Source organism: Ochotona princeps, chromosome 1 (assembly GCF_030435755.1).
Source record: "Ochotona princeps isolate mOchPri1 chromosome 1, mOchPri1.hap1, whole genome shotgun sequence".
Taxonomy (NCBI): domain Eukaryota; kingdom Metazoa; phylum Chordata; class Mammalia; order Lagomorpha; family Ochotonidae; genus Ochotona; species Ochotona princeps.
Genome location: NC_080832.1, coordinates 54,633,036 through 54,654,451, shown reverse-complemented (window position 1 = coordinate 54,654,451; position 21,416 = coordinate 54,633,036). Strand labels below are relative to the sequence as shown.

Sequence of the window (21,416 nt, the reverse complement as noted above, 5' to 3'; positions counted from 1 at the left end):
TGTCCATTCTAGTGACACAGATGGTTACAGCGTTTCAAGTACCCACACAGGTATTTTTGTTGTAGGATACCTTAACCTCTGTCGTTTCACATTTTCCCTTTATTGCATGCCGCATGCTGGGGTCTTGATGAAATGACTCGGGTTGCTTTCAGAGTGAGGAATTGCTAAGTGAAATAACTTGACTGAATGTTTGAGTGAGCTGGGTAATAAAATCTGTTTGCCGTGTTCGCTGTCTCCAGATAGGGCTGTAATTACACCACAGAAGGAAGAAAGCAAGCTGAGCCCCAATCTAGATCATTTATGTACACTCAGCCTTCTTGTCAACCGCGTTCTCATATTGCATGCACACAGCCCACAAAGCCATCTCCCGTGAGGCCCGTGGAGGTGCTGTCCGGCGGCGGGCCCGCGAACTCCCTGTGTTCCTTCTGGGGGCTTGGGCGTCTGTGCTTCAAGGCCAAAGTTTTCACCAGTGGAGGACCCGGTACAACAATTACATTTCTTCAACTCATACAAAATAAAAATCTTTAACAAGCCAAAGGATTACAAACATACTACATGACCTCCCTCGCACAGACACCCTGTAATAGAAACTTCCTTTTTTTTCATTAAAGAGTTTGTAAAAAAAAAAATTTTCTTTTTAAACACAGATGTATACAAAAGAAAAGCAGAAAATTCCTCATCAAAGCAAGGTATTATCTGTTAACATTTTAATTTCCTAGTGCAAATATTTGGCAACTTCCCAGCTATTTCTGCCCACATTCTCCCAGTCCTACCTCCCCCTCAGTCCCCAAATTTTACAAAAGCCATGGAGCACAAAGTGTAACTGTATTGTATCTAGAGACAGAGACATAATTGCAAGATGAACAAAAACAGCATGTTCTGTTTAATTTTTTTTTTTTCCTGAATTCATCAAAATGGTCTGTTATGACAAACGGGTGGCTCATTCTTGGTTTGCTGGTCCACCCTGGCCGCTGCGGCTGGAGTGATACCTGCAGCTTGCTCTGTCCCCTGTAGGAGGAGAAACCGCAGGCCACCGCCCTGGCGCCATCCCCAGTTCAGTCCAATCAATAAGGACTTATTTCCTGTCCATTTGCTGAGGTCACGGGAGCGAATCTCATTAATTATTTCTGCTGCTGCAGCTTCAAGTGTGCTTCTGGCGTGACAAGTGAAAACTGCTTGACCTTTTTTTTTTGCTTCTTCCAAATTTTGTTGGTAGCAGTTGCGATAGGAAGGCAGTATTCATTTAGCAACATGATAAGAGGATTTGGGGCTCAGTGAGGGTGTGTGTGGCGGGTTGTCTGTTTATAAAGTCATTAACCCATTTGGAGATTTCATCACAAAAGCTCTCCCCATCACCTCCCTGCTTAGGTTGTCTCAGTCATTGGAACAATGGGGTCTTTTTAATTTGGTGTCATGAAAATCTGGTCACAGCAAACACAATGTTTTCTAAAGCAGATCTGGCCTCGGAGGGAGGGAAGCGCTGCAGGGCCTCCAGGGCCTTGTTTCCATGGTAACGACACAGGTCAATTGCTGAAGTCACACCTTTGCCAGCTTTGATTGTTTCTCGCAACTGTTAAGAAACAAATGCACAATAAAAAGTCAATTATTAAGGGACACAATCGCAATTACATGGGGGGCGGCAGGTGGGAAACAAAGACAGGCAGCAGTGGATGCAGATTTTGGGGTTTCTGCTACGTTCCTTGAAGGAAAAGAGGATGTGATTTCCCTGGTGATCTTGAGGCAGGAACATTTCCTCGGGCTGTGAGGGCACCACTGGCTCCAATCAGCTTGATTATACCTCCATGGCTGCCACCCGTGATATCGTGCCCTGTGCCACGCTGGGGTGGCTGGAAGGGAGGAGAGAGTACTTGGCATGCAGCAGAGGAAGGCTTCATCCACATCCATCTTGGTTACAAACTTTTTCCCCTCACACCATATGTTGACACAACAGTCTATATGAAGATTCAGGCAAGGTGCACAGTATTACATCTGAACACTGCATGTTTAAAATGCAGAGTTGATTTGTGTACAGAAGCAAGGAAACTAGCTGACGAGCCCTGTTGGATTTCCAATCCTCTTTGGTGACAGAAAAAGTGGTCTGCCTTCCCCCATGCCTGTGCCCCGGTAGGTCTTCTGACCTCCAGTGAGTGTCTCAAATGTCTGCCTAATTCTTGAAGTCTTCTTCACTCCTCACACCCAATCATCAAGCCAGGTGAGGGCAGGGTTGCACATCGCAGCTGAGCTTTCTGGTCCTCAGAGAGTGGGTGGGGCCAGGGCCAGGCGACAAGCGCTTTCTACTCTGTGAGCTGTGAGCTGGCCACTGCTGGGCGGCAGCACTGTGTGGTCCAAGTGAGCACCTTCGGCACATGCACCATCCTTACTGGAGCTGCCTGGATCCCTGGGAGCCTGCCAGGGTCACCACAGTGCCTCTCCCACCTGTAAGGGACATGCATCACGGCCAAGGACCTTGACTTTGTTGTTTGGAATCACGGTGGCTGTGAGACTATGTGCAGCCGTGGGAACTGATACAGTCCATAGGTCCTGGGCATCCTCTGCCCTGCAGAGTGCCCAGATTCTCTACTCCTCACTTCCATTGGCACTGTATTCGTCTGGGCTCACAGAATCTCCCGCCTGAGTTTTTTCTTGCAATAATCTGTGTCTTTCCCATCATCAGCTCTACAATTCTTTGCTTCCATAGGCCATGCCAGGTGGCCATGGAGTTCATTTTAAAATACAAATACGATCTTGCTTAAAACCCTCTACTGCCTCCTAACAGCCTTAGGAAAAGAGCCCAAGCTCTTTGAAGAAGCAGCGGACTCTCTTCCCTATCTGGCTGTCTTCCATTTTCCCTCTCTCATGTATTTGGTGGGCAGGGAAGTAGTTTGCAGTTCTTAGAGGTGACCTAGCCTCTCCCTTGGGATGACTCATCCTCTTCCAGGCCCCCAGGTTCCCCCAGGCAGGAACGTTGGGATGACTCATCCTCTTCCAGGCCCCCAGGTTCCCCCAGGCAGGAACGTGCTCACTCAGCAAGGATGATGAGTGGGGTGAGGTAGGAGGCTGGAGTCCCATTGGGACCGTGGGCTCCCAGAGTTCCCTGTCAACTCCAGAGCGTAACATCATCACCCTGTGTTGTCTTTCCATTCTCCCTTCACTTACCCATCTCTGTAAGAGGACAGAGACCTTCCACTGCTGGTTCACTTCCTAGTCACAATGGCTGGAGCTGGGCCATGCTGAATAAGAGCCTGGAACCCCACCTGGGCCTCCCACATGGGTGGCAAGGGACCAAGTACCTGGGCTCATCTCCTGCTGCTTTCCCAGACAGAACTGGATTGGAAGAGGAGCTGCTGGGACTCGAACGGGCACTCCCGTAAGGATGCTGGGAGGCCAGCACTGCATCATGGCATGGGCCCCAGTGTACAGTGAAACTTAACAGTAAAATCTCAGGACTTTCGCTCTCCACAGACATTTCCATATTACACATGAATCATGAGATCGTTTCAGCCAGATTTCTCAGGTCTGTTGCTGATCATTGGATGCACGAAGACACTAAGATAATATTGAGATATCAGAAGTCGCTGGATTCAGACTCCTAGCTTTAATTTCAGGGAAGCTACTAAATTGCTCTCAGTTCTAAGTGGGGACAATATTAGTCCCTTGGGAGGCTGTGGGGGCCAAATGAGACAGTCTGGAGTGGCTGATAGTGCCTATGTCACACTGGGGCTGAGATGACCAGCTTTCCCTTCCCAAGCCTTGAGCTGTTTCCAAGGAAGCTTCCCTTTCCACTATGATCAAGCCCACTTTGGCTTAATATCTAGTGATCCCAAAAGGTTGCTTGAAAGATTACAAAAATAGGAAGAAATTCCCTTATTTTCATTACCTTTAATCCTCTCAAGCCTAAATTAGGCCAACATCTTCTCCCAATTCCAGATTTTTAGTTTAGCCCCTTGCAAGCATGCCGATCTTTGTATGACTGGACTGGGAAGCTCAGCTTAGCAGTAAAGTGGACACCTACCACATGTGAAAAGTACAGTGCACATCAGGAGCAAATGAAGGGCAGCATGAGAAAATCAGTGAAAATGCTGTGCACATGTAGCACTGTAGCTTGGAGAGGAATGACGTACTGATTTTGACTGGAACAGACTGACTTCACAGGAACATCCAGAGAGGAGTCTGAGGAAGACACGGGGTTGTGGGCAGCAAGGGAGCTGTGGACTGCCCAGGGAGTTATGACAGGTGGGCGTGGCAGACTGCCAGGGACCCACGGGGCTCTGCAAATCAGGCTGAGAAATGTATACTTCCTCTATCCCACACCCATGATGCTACCATGGAATATCTTAAAAGTACAGAAACACTGAAAGACTGTGGCCCTGGGCTGAATCTAGTCCTTGTTTTGGTAAGCAGTTTTGCTGGAACATAGCCACATTCATTCATTTATGCGAGGTCCAGTCCATGGCTGCTTTTTGTGCCAGAAAGGCAGCAATGCAGAGCTGTTTCAGTCCTGCAAGGCCTGAAATATATACACTTGACCTTTAAGAAAAAGCCCGCTGATTCCTGGACTAGTACAGTGAGTGGCCATACATTCTCTACTGAGAATTTGATAGTTGTGAATATTTTGTCACTTTTGTTCTATCTATGGGTGTTTTTCTTTTTTCCCTGGAACCATTTAAAAGCAAGCTGCAGGCAGTGGATGCTGGTAAATGAGCTCTCCAGGGGAAAAAGCCCTCGATGTAGCATCTGCAGCTTTCCGTGGTATCAACACTCCCACCAGGGCAGTTTTAGGCTGCCAAGAGTCTTGAGATCACAAACTTCCTGAATATTTAACAGTAGACTCTGAGTTGCTAGGACTTGGTTTAGCCACCATTGGCTGAAGGATGCTTTGCCTCTTTTAACACACACCCCTCAAGATAAGAACACAGACCCAACAGCATTATCTTTGCTAGCGAAGGCAGCAAGAAAACTTAATGGGAGTCATCCCTAATACTAGCTAGCATCTCAGTTTATAGATAAATTTCCACCAAGAGGTTGCAAAGAAATGTTTATTTTAGATTTTTTTTTCACCAGAGCATGATCAATCCAGATTCACACATCACATGTGCTGGCTATGGCATTTTCACCTTTTTTCTCCATGACATTGTCATTTTGAAAGGTCCAGGTTTGCTTTGTCGAGGTCTATGTTCCTCTGATGACTTCATTTAGACTGTTTTTCTATGAATTTTCAGCCAGGCTTAATTAATGAATTTTTTTCTTTTTAAATTTGAGACAAAGATTCAGAAACCGAGGAAGTTCCCGACCACTGGTTCACTCCACAGTTGTCTGCCGGGAGCCAAAAACTCAATCCAAGTCTCCAATCACTTGAGTCATCAACCTGTTGCCTCCAGGTGTGGGTATATTAGCAGGAAGCTGAAATTGGAAGTAGAGCTGGCACAGGACCCCAGACATTCCAAAATGGGATGCAGGCATCTTATCTGCGAGATCAAATGCCTACCCTACAACTGGATGTTTGATGGTGGCTCACAAGGGTATTGGATTTTATCATGAGGAATAACTCATATTAAGACAAAGCAGCAACCAGGGGGATGCCACTGAAAGTCACTTAAGTCCTAAATGAGTTCTTCTCTTACACAGGCTGATTATTTGCTCGAGTCAATGCAGAAATTTGGAGTGCTTTCTTTACCAAGAGATCTGGTAGCTTCCATGTGTAAAATGCCCATTTCATGACTCACCTTGATGGAATGCATTGTTCCTCGTTGCTGCCTGTAAACACTGCTAACACTTAGATATAAATTATTAGCTCCAAGGAACTTCTTCAGCTATAACTAATAAACCATAAATGGAACTCCTTTTTACTGCAAACTAGACCAGGTAACACATTTATCTTGACAAGAATGATCTTGTCCTTTTGTAAAGAGATGTTCACTTCACTGCTAAAAGAAGTTCCTGAACTTTGTTGAATGCCCTAAGATTCACCTGGGGAACTTTAAAAGACTGATGTCCATGCCCTTAGCTCTGAGATGGATTTTCTGGTCACTCCAGTGATTGGCAAGACTTAAGAGTACGTTGCTCACAGGGGATTGTCTTTTGAGTTACTGAATTGTAGCGAGTTACTATATTTTTCAAACAGTTGTGCTGTTCAACTGGTTGTTTTTGCAATGATAAAAGTCAATTTAATAAGTATTTATTGGTTACCTTTATGATGTGGGCATATGATACGGGCTAGAGATACGAAAAAATATGTAGTTGCTCCCTCTCCCTTAAGACCATGTGTTAGAGGACAGTCACAAGCTGGTAGAATAGAGAGGTTTAAGTGGTACACTGAGTGTTTGGATCCATAACCTGGTTCTAATATCTGCAAGAGAAGACAGTTTATTTATTATTTTTTTTAAGTTCTTCCGTTTCTGCCTTTTTTTGCATTCTGCCTTTTGGACTGGGCAAAATCAACATTTATGCACACTAAGAATTTGCAAGTCAGAATCTGGATAGAACTGTTAGTATTCCCACACAAACAGCACTGAAATGCTAAAAGGTGAATTATCAGTCTGTGTTTTATTTCTCTGATATCATACTACCACAATTAAAATCTCTAATGAAGTCAACTGAATAATCATGTAAGTGCAGTATCACCTGAAATAAATTAAACTCAAATCCCCTGTTGGAGAATCTCATTAAAGATGTTAACAAGGAGAAAAGGATGCAAAGTATTTAAACACCTTTTTATTTAACATGTATTAAACACCTTTGGAGTGACAAATGTTGCTCTTTTGAGATCCTTTATGCCTCTGACAACTATTTTGTTTAAAAGTCCTTTCAAAATATTAAAGAGAGGGACTGGCACAGTGATTCAACAGGTTAACCCTTTACCTGTGAGCACTGGCATCCCATAAGGATGCTGGTCCATGTCCGGGCTGCTCCATTCCCATCCAGCACCCTGCTTGTGGCCTGGGAGAGCAGTGGAGGACAGCCCCAAGCCTTGGACCCTGCACCTGCGTGAGACACCCGGAAGAAGCTCCATTTGTGGCCTTTGTGATTGACAGCCTGGTGAACCAGACTTTTCTCTATTTCTCCTTTTCTTCAGAACTCTGCCTTTCCAATAAAAAAAAATAAATCTTTAAAAGCATATGTTAAAGAGAAGACTGAGGCAAAGAAGTGGAGGTAGTGGCCACTTTCACTGGAAGAAGCCAGGGAGAGACTCTGAAATTCAGACTCATCTGCCACATGGAGCAAGCCTTATTCTGAAGAAACCATTGACAGAGGGTGAGTATAAACCAATGTCGTCAAACTTTCTTATGGTTCAAAACACAGGGACAAAGGAGAAAGGAAGCCAATGGCAGTCATGTTGTTATAGGAAGACCCCAGGCCTTGTGGCTAGCTGGGAGAAGTGGATCACGCTTCCCTGGTGGGGTCACCAAGGTGGGAGAAAGGCAGGATGCAGGCATGATAGGGGATTAAACTGTTTGTTTATTTTTATTGGAAAGGCAGATCAGATATATGAAGAAAGAGCAGAGATATACAGATCTTCCACCCGCTGGTTTACTCCTCAAGTGGCCACAATGGCCAAAGCTGAACTAAAGCCAGGAGCCAAGAGCTTCTTCTGGGTCTCTCATGTGTGTGCAGGATCCCAAGGCTTTGGACCATCCTCTACTGCTTTCCCAGGCCACAGGATGGGACTTGGAGCAACTGGGACAGGAATCGGTGCCCATATGGGATCCCAGTGCATGTAAGGAGAGGATTTAGCTACTGAGCCATTCCCCTGGGCCCAGGGACTTCAACTTTCAAACATGTGCAATTTCTACTCTGAAGCTGCCAAATCCTTGGTGTGCCCTGTGTCAGAAACAGTAAGAAGCACTTCCACTTAATTGTGACAACAAAGCAAAATGTGACGCTAATAGGAATCCTGCACTGGGGTGGGTATTTGGCCCAGCAGTTAAGACGTCCATATTCAGCATCAAGAGTTGCCTGAGTTTGAAAACAAACTGGGATCCAGCTTCCTGCTAATACTAACTCTGGCAGGAAGGAGTGCTGTCTCAGATAATAGGGTAACTGCTAGGGTCAATGTGGTGGTACAGCAAGTCAGTCCTCAGCCTGCAGCGCTGTACCCATTATGGTTGCTGGTTCGAGTCCTGGCTGCTCCACATCCAATTCAGTTCCCTGTGAACGGCCTGGGAAAGCAGCAGAGAGTTCGGCTTAAATCCTTGGGTCCCTCATCTGACATGAGAAAACAAGAAAAGTTTCTGGGCAACAGCTTTGGACTAATATAGCTCTGGCCATGGCAGCCATTTGGGGAGTGAACCAGCGGATATAAGCTCTCACTGTCTCTAATTCTGACTTTCAAGTAAAAATAAATATTTTTTTGTTTTTGTTTTTTTTTAAACATATTTTTATTGCATTTCATTTTTTCAAAAATTAGTTACATTGCATTATGTGATACATTTTTTATGCACTGGGATTCCCCCCGCCCCTCCCCAAACCCTCCCCCCACGGTGGATTGCTCCACCTTGTTGCATTTCCATAGTTCAAATTCAGTTGACATTCTTTCATTGGAGGTATTTACCAAGCATAAAGTCCAGCATCTTATTGCCTTGGTAAGTTCAATGGTTTCTTGGTGAGACCATCTCTGGTCTGAAGGTAGAGCCAGCAGAGTGTCATCCCAATCAATTAAAAGCCCCAATATAATATTTCCAACCATTTACAACATTGTGGCATTAATTGACATGGTATTGATTAACCAATATGTTAATAGGAAAATGCAGGTTCTCAACCACAACCTGTGACTTCTTCATAGACATTTCAATTTTGGTTTATATTCAACCATATTCTATACACCTTAAAATGGCTTAGATTGTTATTCAGCTGTCTCATGCCTAAAATAAATATATTTTAAAAACCCAGGGCCACTGCCACCTGGGAGGCATGCCTGGATTGAGTTCCCTGCTCTTGGCTTCAGCTTGGCCCCATCCTGGCCACCCTGGATATTTGCAGAGTGAGCTGGTGAATGGAAAGCATCCCCCAAGACCCTTAGCCTGTCTTTCTGCCTGCCAAATAAGGCAGAATGAAAGTCCTGCATGTTGGCATTAGAATCAAAGGAGAAAAACAGACTAACAGGCTTGGTTTTAGACACTCAGTTCTTATGTGATTCCAAGAGCTCTTAAATGGAAATGCATTTCTAGAAGGTGGTGGTGGTGGGGTGTTGAGGGAGGGGGATGCCTCTGGCAAACTAAGTTCCTACAATGGTCAGAAGAACACAGGAAAAAGACCATGCGAAGTGGCATGAATCAGGTCCCAGGTTTTTCTTTCTTTATTTCTTTTTTTAAGGTTTACTAAGGAGTCTTTATTAACCAAGCTTGGGGATAACAGGGCCACTAGAAATAGCAAATCACAAGTCTGTATAGCAATCCAGTCAATCAAAACTCCAGGAGGAACAAATGGTTATTATCCTGAAGTCCATTCGTTAAGCTGAAGACCTATGTCCCAGCTTCCCCAGCTATGTAATCCTAAGAGACACGGAACGAATAACCTAGACACACTTACAAAGCTGCAGACATTCTGTTAGTTATTTAAAACAGAGTTCTAGTTTTACGTTATTACGCGTAGCTAATTCCCGCAGCCTGGTTCTTTACGGTAAGCCGAAAAACCAGACACAATGAGGGATCTTAGGAGGTTTAGTCCAGAGGGGTAGGAACGGGATGGGGTGGTGGGAAGGTAAGGAGCAAAGGGAAGGAAGGGGAAGGAAGGGGAGGGGAGCCGGAAAAAGAAGAGGTCCCAGATTTTCAAAGGCCTGAGCAGGAAGAGGTAGAATCCACACTCAGCTCCTTTCACTAAGCTGAGAGTACTCCGCTGACTGGACGCCCCCCCTGTTGTCACAGGAGATGACAACACAGAGGTGCAGTTGTCAGCGCTGTCTGGGACCCACTCTCAGTCGGCTCTGTCACCAGGACACTTGTCACCGTGTTTCTAGAGGCCAGTTCCTGGCAGAAGGCTCCCAAGCAGGCAACCTTATTGGGAAAGCCAAATCCCAGAGCACAGTGAAGATTCATGGGGGTGGGGTTGCCTTGGCGGAGAGACATGACGGAACCCGGGGATTACAAATGCAAGGGTACAAAGTCAGAGGAGAGCAAGTACGGCCAAATATTTGCAGATGACATGAACGATCATGGCAGAGAGGAAAGCCAACAACTGAAGGCGGAGTTAAAAATTGCAAAGACTAAAACAAACTCTGTGAAGACAGGCCTGTCAACACAAAACGTGCATTTGAACTGCCAGTGACAGACCGTGGGTGCGTGTGGCTGCAGGGCCACCATTCCAGAATGTAGCTTCCCACCAGCTGCTTGTGCTCTGGCCACCCAAGAGCACCCAGGCTCTCAGTCCCAACAATACACTGGAGGACAAACTGCTGTGGGCCAGCCCAGGGAACCCCTCCCTTCCGCTGGCCTTCCTACTCACTGGTCCTGACACTCGGGCCCTGGCCCTTCACCTCCCAGTCTTCCTTCTCTCACTGGATGCTGGCCTTCAGTCCAGGGCACCTTAGCAGATGCTTTCGTCTTGCTCCTGCAGGCCAGGGGCCTTCATGTTTGGGACTAAAAGATGGGGAAATCTCAGGGATGACAGACTCTATTCCGATACACAACCGCAGAAACAAATGAGAAACAAAGATGCATTCAGGTGTGTTGTTAGGTGACGTATGGCAAAAATCCCAGAAAGGGTCATTCCTAAACAGATGGCTTGTGGGACTGGGGACCCTTGGCTTCTGGGTGGTCATCCTTCCCCAGCTTTGCAAAAAGATCTGTCCTCTGAAGAGATCCAACCCATAAACAACCTGCTCAGCCCAGTCTGTTCGCTTCTCCCCAGCCAACAGACACCTGCAATGCCAAATGAAGTTAGGTCAACAAACACTTTAAGTTCTTCTCCATGTTGCCAGATGGGGGAGGGAGGGAAGGAGGTGGTACCTGTGTGTGTGTGTGTGTGTGTGTGTGTGTGTGTGAGAGAGAGAGAGAGAGAGAGCGTGCTCCAGCTTTGAAGCCACACACTAAGAAAAAACAAAACAAAACAAAACTTTTTAGGAAGGCGGATAATGCCAGTGGCAAGGTTAGAGGAATCTCAAGAACCCACAGGCCCAAGAAGGAGGAACACTGGCTCTTGGGAGGGGAAACGGCACAGACCCCTCATATGCCATGCATTCCAGGAAGGCCGGCTACAGAAGGAAGTGCTGGGCTCCTCGATTGCAGGATTCAGAAGGAAGCACTTGTTGCTGTCACAAAACCACCTGGTGGTGACAACAGTGGCAACAGGGTGCTCAGTTTCCTAAACCTCCCAGGTGCCATTCACTGAAGGCGGGCCTGGAAAGCAATGGAGAGACAGCCAAAACCCTTCAGTCAGCACGTTAGGAAACCCTGGGCCAGCGTCACCCCGGGCCTTCCTGCCCACCCTCACAGAGTGCCCCAGGGGCAGGAGGGTGGTTTTCCTGAAGCCGCTGGGCTTGCTGCTTGTCATAGGACTGGATTACTACAGGCAGGTTCCTCTGTGTAGAACACACCAGAAATTTGTCATTGCCACCTCCACAATAATTGCTATTAGCTGTGTGCAAATCCCAACCCATCTCAATGATGCTTATTTCAAGAGGCAGCAGCTGTGGAAACCCAGACACCAGCAAGGTGAGGTCTTTGACACAAAGAAAGAGAAATACGAGATGACTGAGCAGATCAGAAAACTGCGGACTCACATGTTTCCCCGAGAAGCAACACTGCTCCCCAGGCGCAGGGACTCCTGTGGTCTGTTTTTTGCTCTAATGAGTTGAATTCATCCTCACTGACTAGTGTTGTGAATTTCATTGGAATATCATTAAATAACTGATAATGAGAGGAAGAGAGAAAGGGAGGAAAAGGGAGGGGGAGAGAGAAAGGGAGGAAGGAAGGGAAGCGGGAGAGCAGGGAAGAAGGGATGGAGGAAGGGAAGGAAGGGAGGGAGGGAGAGAGGCAGGCAGGGAGGAGACAGAAAGACTTCACATCCACCAGCCACCACGTCCCGTCTTCTGAAGCTCTCAGAGTTCCTGTTCCTTCTGCTGCCTGCTATTCCTTGGACACTCCACAGAAGACCTCCTCAGCCTGGGGCCAAGAAACTTTGGTCATGCTTGCAAGGGGCAAATATGGCAGCACCTCCCTTAAAGAGAACGTGTTCAATTCTTTTTAAAAATCACATTTTGAGGGCCTGGTGCGATGGCTCAGTGGCTAAATCCTCATCTTGCACAAGTCAGGACCCCCTGTGGGAACTGACTCATGTCCTGGCTGCTCTGTCCCATCCAGCTCCCTGCTTGTAGCCTGAGAAAGCAGTAGAGGATACCCAAAGCCTTGGGACCCTGCACCTGTGTGGGAGACCCAGAGGAGGCTCCTGGCTTTAGATCGGCTCAGTTCTGTACATTGTGGCGCAAGGCCTGGTGCCTTTCTTTTATTCCTAAACAATTTCACATGAGAAGTAATACATACTTAGGTCATCAACAACACCATTCACATGCCTGTCCACAAGAAAAATGTTTTAAAATTCATATCCCAGGTTGGGAAAAATGGCTCAAGTCAGATAACCCAGCTTGGGAAAAAAGCGATACTTATAGAGACAACAGAAAATGGAAGCCATCATTAGATTAATTATGTACCTCTATGACAACATATACATTTTTTCTCTCACCCAACTCAAAATGCCAGATGGTTGCAGAACAAATGTCAACAGGAATGGGAAGTGGAAAATCTCCACATTTTTTGTTATGAAAAAGGTCATAAATATCTCAACTGATTAAGTACATCCTTCTGGTCAATTATATCAGAATCAGATTTAAAAAAGAAAAGGCACCAAGCAAGAGTGAGGTATGATCGCATCTACTACTGAACTGCAAAATAAAATCAAGACAGTTAAACATGTATCCTTGACTAACAAAACTCTGTTTTTACAAAAAAACTCACAGCCAAAAACACGGACTAACTTATTTCTTTCTTCCTTGCTTCCCCCACCCCTTTTTAAAAAGATTTATTTATTCTGTTTTTAGTTTTTTTTTTTTTTTTTTTTTTTTTTAGATTTATTTATTCTCACTGGAAAGCCAGATTTATGGAGTGAAGGAGAGACAGCAAGATCTTGCATCTGCTGGTTCACTCCCCTAATAACCACAATGGCCGGAGCTGAGCCAATCTGAAGCCAGGAGACATAGCTTCTTTCAGGTCTCCCACACTGGTGTAGGGTCCCAAGGCCTTGGACCATCCTTGGCTGCTTTCCCGGGCCATAGGAAGGAAGCTGGATGGGGAAATAGAGCAGCTGGGACACGAACTGGTGCTCATATGGAATGCTGGTGCCTGGAGGTGAGGATTAGCCAGCTCAGCTATTGTGCCAGACCCAATACTGAGTAGTTTCACAAAGCAACAGGACCAAGTACTGCCTCAGGGCATCTAATCTCATGTAGTATTAAGTCATTATAAAAGTTTTAGTGAGTTCAAAATGACAAATATAATTTGGGGGCATGCTGTACCATTTTTATTGTTCTAAGGTGTTAGGCTACTTTTCTTTTGTAAAACAGCTGGTAAAACCCTAATAATATGGGATTTGTATTGAGCATTAAAGCTATTCTGCAGAAGACCAGTATGGTGGCATAGCAAGCTAATCTGTCTGGAGTGCCAGCATCCTACATGGGTGCCAATTCCTGCCCTGGTTGCTCCACTTCCGTTCCGGCTCTCTGCTTGTGGCCTGGGAAAGCAGTGAAGAATGGTTCAAGCACTTGTGGCCTTTGCATCCAAGTGGGAGACCTGGGTGAAGCACCTGACTTCAGATTGGCTCAGCTCCAGCCGCTGTGGTCATCTGGGGATTGAAGATTTCTCTCCTCTGCAAATTTGTCTTTCCAATAAAAATAAATAAGTCTTCTAAAATTTTATTTTATTTTTAAATTTTTATTGGAAAGTTAGATTTATAGAGAGAAGGAGAAACAGAATGATCTTCTGTCTGCTGCTTCACTCTCCAAGTGGCCTCAATGGCCAGAGCTGAGCCAATCCAAAGCCAGGAGCCTGTTTTGGGTCTCCCACATGGGTGCAGGGTCCCATGCATGCAAGGTGAGGATTTAGCCATTAGGCTATTGCACTGGGCCCAAATGTAAGTCTTTCTTAAAAAGGTATTGTGTAGATTCCTTAACAAGCTCGTGTGTGTGTGTGTGTGTGTGTGTGTGTGTGTGTGTGTGTGTGTGATGACAAACATCTGTATAACTGTATGGGAGTCCATGATATTTGTTACAGTGCTCTCCTTTTGCCTTGCAAAGTCCTGGAACCGAAAGTCCCAAGAAGTAAGCTGGGCTCTGGGAGGGGACACAATGTTCCTGTTTTGTAGATCTGGTGGCTCTTGAGCACTGGAGCCGAATCCTCCAGCTGATGCCATAAGGGAACTTTACAAAAAATATTGTAACAGGAAGCATTCTTTAGGTGTTCTCTTTCAATAGGGACAGCTACTGAGGAACTCATTTCTGCTGTGTTTCACTGCAATGGCTGGTGCTGCGCCGATCCAAAGCCAGGAGCCAGGAGCTTCCTCCAGGTCTCCCACACGGGTGCAGGGTCCCAAGGCTTTGGGCCGTCCTCAACTGCTTTCCCAGGCCACAAGCAGGGAGCTGGATGGGAAGTGGAGCTGCTGGGATTAGAACCGACACCCATATGGGGTTCCAGCGCGTTCAAGGAGAGGACTTTAGCCACTAGGTTACCATGCTGGGCCCGAGAGGGAGAACTTAAACCCAGTGGTTCACTACCCAAATGGCTACAATAGCTAGAGCTGAGCCGATTTGAAACCAGGAGCGAGGAGCTTCTTCCAGATCTCCCACACTGAGGCAGGATCCCAAGGACCTGGGTCACCTCCACTGCTTTTCCAAGCCATAAGCAGAGAGCTGGATGGGGACAAGGAATGACTGGGATAGTAACTGGCACCCATATAGAATGCTGGCACTGTAGGTAAAGGATTAGCTTGCTATGCCACTGCACTAGCCCCGATCATTTACTATTTCATTTCAAAGGCAGCGCTAAAGAGAGAGGACAAATTGAGATAGATCTTTCATCTGTTGGTTTACTTGGCCTCAATGGCAGAGCTAGGTTTGTCTGAAGCTGGGAACCAGGAGCTTTCTCTGGGTTAGCCACATGGGTATAGGGTACCAAAACCTGGAGCCATCTTCAGCTGTTTTCTCAGGCCAGTAACTGGGAGTGAAGCAGCCAAAACCTGAACCAGCACCATAATGGTCACTGGTGCAGCAGACAGAGGCTATGCCAGTGGTGCCAGCCTACATTTTTTTAAAAATTTTGCATTGAAACGCAGATATCCCACCCATAGGTTCCTTTCCCTAGAGCACACAGGAGCCGCAGCTGGGCCAGTTAAGTCAGGAATCCAGAACTCAGTGGTAGTCTCCCATGTGGGTGGCAGGGACTCAAATGCTTGATCTGCTGTCTCCCAAGGTTTGTGTTAGCTGGAAATCGGTACTGGTGTTCCAGGTGGCATTTTAACTATTATGCCAAAGTACTATTCTTTCGGGATCATTTTTTAAGTTTCATTTTTTGGAAGGCAGAATGACAGAGAAAGATGGAGGAAGTGTGTTTATACACACACACATATAGATATATACATAGATGTGTGTATATTTTTAGTGTATATGTATGTATGCATATATCTATCTATCTATTGATTGATTTTTCATCTGCTAGGTCACTTCCCAAATGTCTGGAACAGCCAAGGTTGAGCCAGGTTGAAGCCAGGAACCCAGCACTCCATCTGGGACTTCCACACAGTAGGTAGGAACCCAGGAACTTGAGCTATCACCTTATGCCTCCCAGGGTATGCACTAGGGGGAAGCTGGAACGGGAAATGGAGCTGGAACCTGGGCACTTCAATACCTGTGTAGTCATTCTTAGTGAAGGTCTACCCTCTGCGCCAAACATCTCCCCTAGTTTATACACTTTCATCAGTGCATAACAGGTTGGGTATTTAAGGTTACCAATATGGAGTTACACTCCTTTTAGGATTAACTTTACAGGGAAAGCAATCATTGCTTTTTGTTTTTCAAAGAGAAAGTTGATTTTTAAATAATTATGGGTTTATCTATACTCTGATTTAAGGTTAATTGTTACTTTTTAATTTTAGTATCCTACCCCTAAGAGGAGTTAATTCTAAACATTGGATTTGAAAAAGCAATACAAGGGCCATGACCACTACCATGAAGCTTTTTAGCAAACTCTGGGATAGAAATTCAACAAGCAAAATATGTCACAGGTTGTAGGCTACAATAATGGACCATTCTGCCTGTAGGGAATCAATAAACTGTAAGTAATCTCATGACAAACACTGTGCTGGCTATTTAATCAAAAGGAATACTGCGGGGCAAGAGCACTCACATCAGGCGGGTATCAGATGGTCCTGGGATTGAAAAACATAAAAACAAGGTGAGATTGAGCCTTGGCTTCTATTATTTCACCTAAGTCCATATCTGACATTTCTTATCTTCTTATGTTTCAATTTTTCACACCCATCAGTATATGGATGTTGATTTTTATTTTATGTCAACATTTTTTTATTTTTTTGCTTTACTTTTTCATTTATTATCATTTTATGATACAGTTCTATAGGTCCTGGGATTTCCCTTACCTCCTCGTCAAATCTCACCCCACCACACACTGAGTTCTCCCATATCATTGCGAGAGCATAGTTCCTCATAAACAGGCATAAGTTCATCACTGTGGGCATAGATATTGATACATAAAGATCACTTTCGGGCCTGGTGTGGTAGCCTAGTGGTTAAAGTCCTCATCTTGCACGTGCCGGGATCCCATATGGGTGCCAGTTCTAATCCCGGCAGCCGCTTCCCATCCAGCTCCCTGCTTGTGGCCTGAGAAAGCAGTTGAGGACAGCCCGAAGCCTTGGGACCCTGCACCCACGTGGGAGACCTGGAAGAAGTTCCTGGCTCCTGGTTTTGGAACAGCTCAGCCACTTAGGGAGTGAATCAATGGATGCAGGATCTTTCTCTCTCTCCTCTCTGTATATCTGCTTTTCCAATAAAAATAAATAAATCTTAAAAAAAAAATCACTTGCCCCAAACTATGACAACTACCATCCATGTGACCCTGGAGTCCTAAAGTCCTAACATACAGTTGACACAAAATGAGCTTAGCATCATGTATGAATTCACAACAGAGAAACTACCTACTAACAAAATAAATGTACACCATAATTACTGCATGACTTTTAGGTAGTTTACGTCAGACAGGGAGCAAAGCAGGAATCAAGAGGGTCAAGATGTTATTACCTTTGCCTCATCAGAGTAAACTGATCTGCACGATTTCAACTCCCACAGGTAGGAGGCCTCTATGTGATGGAAGGGGAATTCGTTCCCTTCCATCTGTCCCACCTTTGGTGATGAGAACTTGTTTTACATGGTAACGTGTGTGAAACTTTCCTGACAGGCTGAAGAGCGCTTACAAGCTTAAAAAATGTTACTGTAATTACTGCACTGGCTCAGCCACCCTAATTCCTAGGTCAGTCACTGATAAAGAGTACTACGCCTGATCTCTGGATGCTTGCGAGATTAGAGCTGGCACATGACTTCTTTCTGGGTTGGGCACTGCTCAGAAATTGTATGGTGTGAACAGCACACACAGTGGGACGAGCAGAGCTGGGAAGCAGCCAGACTCCGAGAGATAGAAGCTAACGCTGTTAGGGGATCCGAGCTCTCTCTGTATAATGAGGGGTTTCAGAGACAGCATCCAGGAGAATCATTTGATCAAGGTGCTTGGGTGTGTTCTGAACATACTGCCCATCAAAACACATGCAAACAGTGGCATGCCTCTTAGAAAAAGCAGAGCACAGAGAGGTTACAAGCTGTCCTAAACAGAAACGCACAAACTCAGCCAAGTTCCACTCATTTCCTTAGGTCTCAGATAGGGGAATCTTCCACAGGAGGCACCACCGCACTGTGCACTGCTTGACCTTAGAGGGACAGCTGGCTGGCTTTGGCATTAGTGGGATCTACTGAATAGGGAGGAGTTATCACAAAGCCAGAAGAAACCAAGGGCCAAGAGCTCACAATCCTTAGTAACGTCTTCGATGCGACCAAGTTATGTTGTGATCTCTACTTATACTGCAAAAATTTTATTTGAAAATCATGGGGCCACATTCACTCGGTTACTCCAGGAGACGGCTGACCACGTTATCGGGATTCAATACTCTGTCTGCTGTGGGAGGTGGAGGCTGAACAGGGCACGCAGTGTGTGGGAAACACAGTGGGACAGCTTCAGATGTGAGCTAAATGGCTCAGAGCTATCAGTAGACTAAACCACTTGAAATCACAAAAATCCTTAATTCTGCGCACAATAGGACTGGAAATCTGCTTCTAGGATATAATGTATCTAACCTACCAGGTCTACATTCCAGCATCTACACAAAAGTCTTTTTTTTTTTAATTGTCTCAAAAGCAAACAGCAAAATAACAATAATGGTGAAAAGCCTATGCTTCTGTATGATGCCTTACCAGGGGGAGACAGCACCTCCTTCAGATGTACACACTAACTGTTTCAGTGCAATGACACAGGCTCAGCTGCAGGGAGACACCCAGGCGCCCGCTGTGCGCAGTGGCTCCTCACACCACAAACGCAGGCCCGGCAGTGCAGAGCACTCCCCTAGACCCAACCTGCGGGGCATTTCTGGTTGGCTTTCCAGACAAAAAATTTCCTTAGCTACATCTTCATTTCTTTTTTTTTTTCTTTAAAGATTTATTTATTTTTATTGCAAAGTCAGATATACAGAGAGGAGGAGAGACAGAGAGAAAGCTCTTCCGTCCAATGATTCACTCCCCAAGTGACCGCAATGGCTGGTGCTGTGCCGATCTGAAGCCACGAGCCAAGAACTTCTTCCAGGTCTCCCATGCGGGTACAGGGTCTCAAGGCTTTGGGCTGACCTTGACAGCTTTCCCAGGCCACAAGCAGAGAGCTGGATGGGAAGTGGAACTGCCAGGATTAGAACCGGCCCATATGGGAGCCCCAAGCTTTCAAGGAGAGGATTTTAGCTGCTAGGCTATTGCGCTGGGCCCTGAATCTTCATTTCAACCCAGGGGCTGTCAGGCACTGAGGAGATAGCACTGAATTAAAAGCATACTTGGGGGGAAATAAGAATGAAGGGGGTAGGGTTGGGAGGTGTGGAGGAAGGCCCAGACCTGTGGCTCAATTAGCTTATCTCTCTGCAAGTGTCAGGATTGCATATGAGTGTTGGTTCATGTTCTGGATGCTCCACTTCCCTCCCAGCTCCCTGCTTGTGGCCTGGGAAAGCAGTGGAGGATGGCCCAAAGCCTTGGGACTCTGTACCCGAATGGGAGACCCAGAAGAAACTCCTGGCTCCTGGCTTTGGATTGGCTCCGCTCTGGCTGTTGCAGCCACTTGGGGAGTGAACCAGCACATGAAAGGTCTTTTTTCTCCGTAAATCTGCCTTTCTAATAAAAATAAATAAATCTTTAGAAGAATGAAAGTGGAGTAAAATATGCCTTATGACTCACAAGAACAGAAAATAAGCACAAGCAGGTGGGATGTCTTGAGTCATTCACACAACATTTAACAAATGTTTACTGTGAGCCTACTATGTGCAGGCACTGTGGTGGCCCTCACACATCATTTCGGGCTCACGCCAAATTTGACCCTCACTGACAACCCAAGTCTGCCTTAGCTGTCTGGTTAGGGCTAGATATTATGCAGATATGTACATTTTTAGGGGGCTGGATATTTAAAATGGTACGTTTGGGGGCTGGCATGGTGGCATAGCACACTAATCCTCCATCTGAGGTGCTGACATCTCATATGAGCAGCAGCTCTCACCCCTGGCTGCTCCACTTTTGATCTTGCTGTCTGCTTATGGCTTGGGAAAGCAGAGGATCATGGTTCAAGTTCTTAGGCCCCTACAATCATGTGGGAGACTGGAAAGAAGCTTCTGGCTTCATACCAGCTCAGCTCCAGCTGTTGTGGCCATTTTGAGAATAAACTAGCAGAAAGAACTGTGTGTGTGTGTGTGTGTGTGTGTGTGTGTGTGTGTGTGTCTGTCTTCCCTCTCTCTGTAAATATGCCTTTAAAATTTAAAAAAAAATTGTTTTTAAAAGGTAGATTTTTGGGCTGGCATTATGGCTCAATTGACTAATCCTCCACCTCCAAACACAGCATCCCATATGGGGGCTGGTTCATGCTCCAGCTGCTTTGCTTCCCATCCAGCTCCCAGCTGGAGGCCTGGGAAAGCAGTAGAGGATAGCTCAAGACCTTGAAAACCTGCACCCATTTGGGAGACCTGGAAGAAGTTCCTGGTTCCTGATCGGTTTAGCTCTGGCCATTGCAGCCAACTGGGGAGTGCTGTATATCTGCCTTTGCAGTAAAAATAAATAAAAATCTAAAAAAAAAAAAAAAAAAGCAGATTATAAGAGTGGGATATTGTCCTATAAATGTTAGTTTCATGAACTAAACATTTTATGAATATCATTACATAGTTCTTCTTAATTTATTTTATTTTTATCGCAAAGTCAGATATACAGAGAGGAGGAGAGACAGAGAGGAAGATCTTCTGTCTGATAATTCACTCCCCAAGTGACTGCAACAGCTGGAGCTGAGCCAATCCGTAGCCAGGAGCCAGGAATGTCTTCCAGGTCTTCCACTAGGGTGCAGGGTCAAGGCTGTGGCCTGTCCCTGACTGCTTCCCCAGGCCACAAGAATACCATTATAAACCAAAGATCAGTAGATTAAGAATACACTGTCTGAAGAGAAGTAAGAGAGATTTATACATGTTTATACTTTAACAGTATCAACAGCATTTGAATTGAGGTTTTGAGGTGCAGTGGGTTAAACTGCCACTCGGGATGGCTGCATCCTGTTTTGGAGTGCCTGGGAATCGAGTCCTGCTTCTGCTTATACTCTAGCTGCCTGTTAATGTGCTCTGAGTGCAGGAGATGACGGCCTTGGCACTTGGGTTCCCGCCATGAAGTGGCTGGAGTTCCTAACTCCTTGCTTTGCCCTACAGTAGCCTGGTTATCATGCGCATTTGGGGAGTGAATGAGCAAATGGAAGATCTTTCCCTCTTTCTGCCACTCTGCCTTTTAAATAAATAAAAGTTAATAATATTAAAAAGAGTATTTGGGCTAACAATGAGAAGATGGTATGTTTTATGATGTCATAGACTTAACACTGAAATAACTTTTTACCTATTTATTTATTTAAAAGATTAACTTAGAGAGAGATGCCATCTGTTGGTTTACTCCCCAAATGGCCACAACAGCTGGGGCTGGGCCATGCTGAAGCCAGGAGCCAGGAGCTTCTTCTGGGTTTTCCATATGCGTGCAGGGGCCTAAACACTTGGGCCATCATACACTACTTTCCCAGGCCACTGGCAGGGAGCTGGAAGGGAAGTGA

At 45.7% G+C, this 21,416-nt stretch overlaps 1 protein-coding gene and 1 pseudogene across 2 annotated transcripts in view; one reads left to right on the top strand and one right to left on the bottom strand.

The window, feature by feature from the left end:
* Nucleotides 1-681: 681 nt before the first annotated feature.
* The window catches only part of PDSS2 (decaprenyl diphosphate synthase subunit 2), a 275,263-nt gene continuing 254,528 nt past the window's right edge, over nucleotides 682-21,416 (bottom strand). The window contains exon 7 of one of the 2 annotated variants that reach the window (XM_058660154.1): nucleotides 682-1,570. In XM_058660154.1, the coding sequence (XP_058516137.1) occupies nucleotides 1,412-1,570 (159 nt within the window). In that variant the 3' untranslated portion in view covers nucleotides 682-1,411. The remainder of the gene's footprint in view (nucleotides 1,571-21,416) is intronic. The other variant, XM_058660146.1, reaches the window with a different exon arrangement.
* Nucleotides 11,166-11,909, top strand: LOC131479504 (large ribosomal subunit protein eL6-like; annotated as a pseudogene).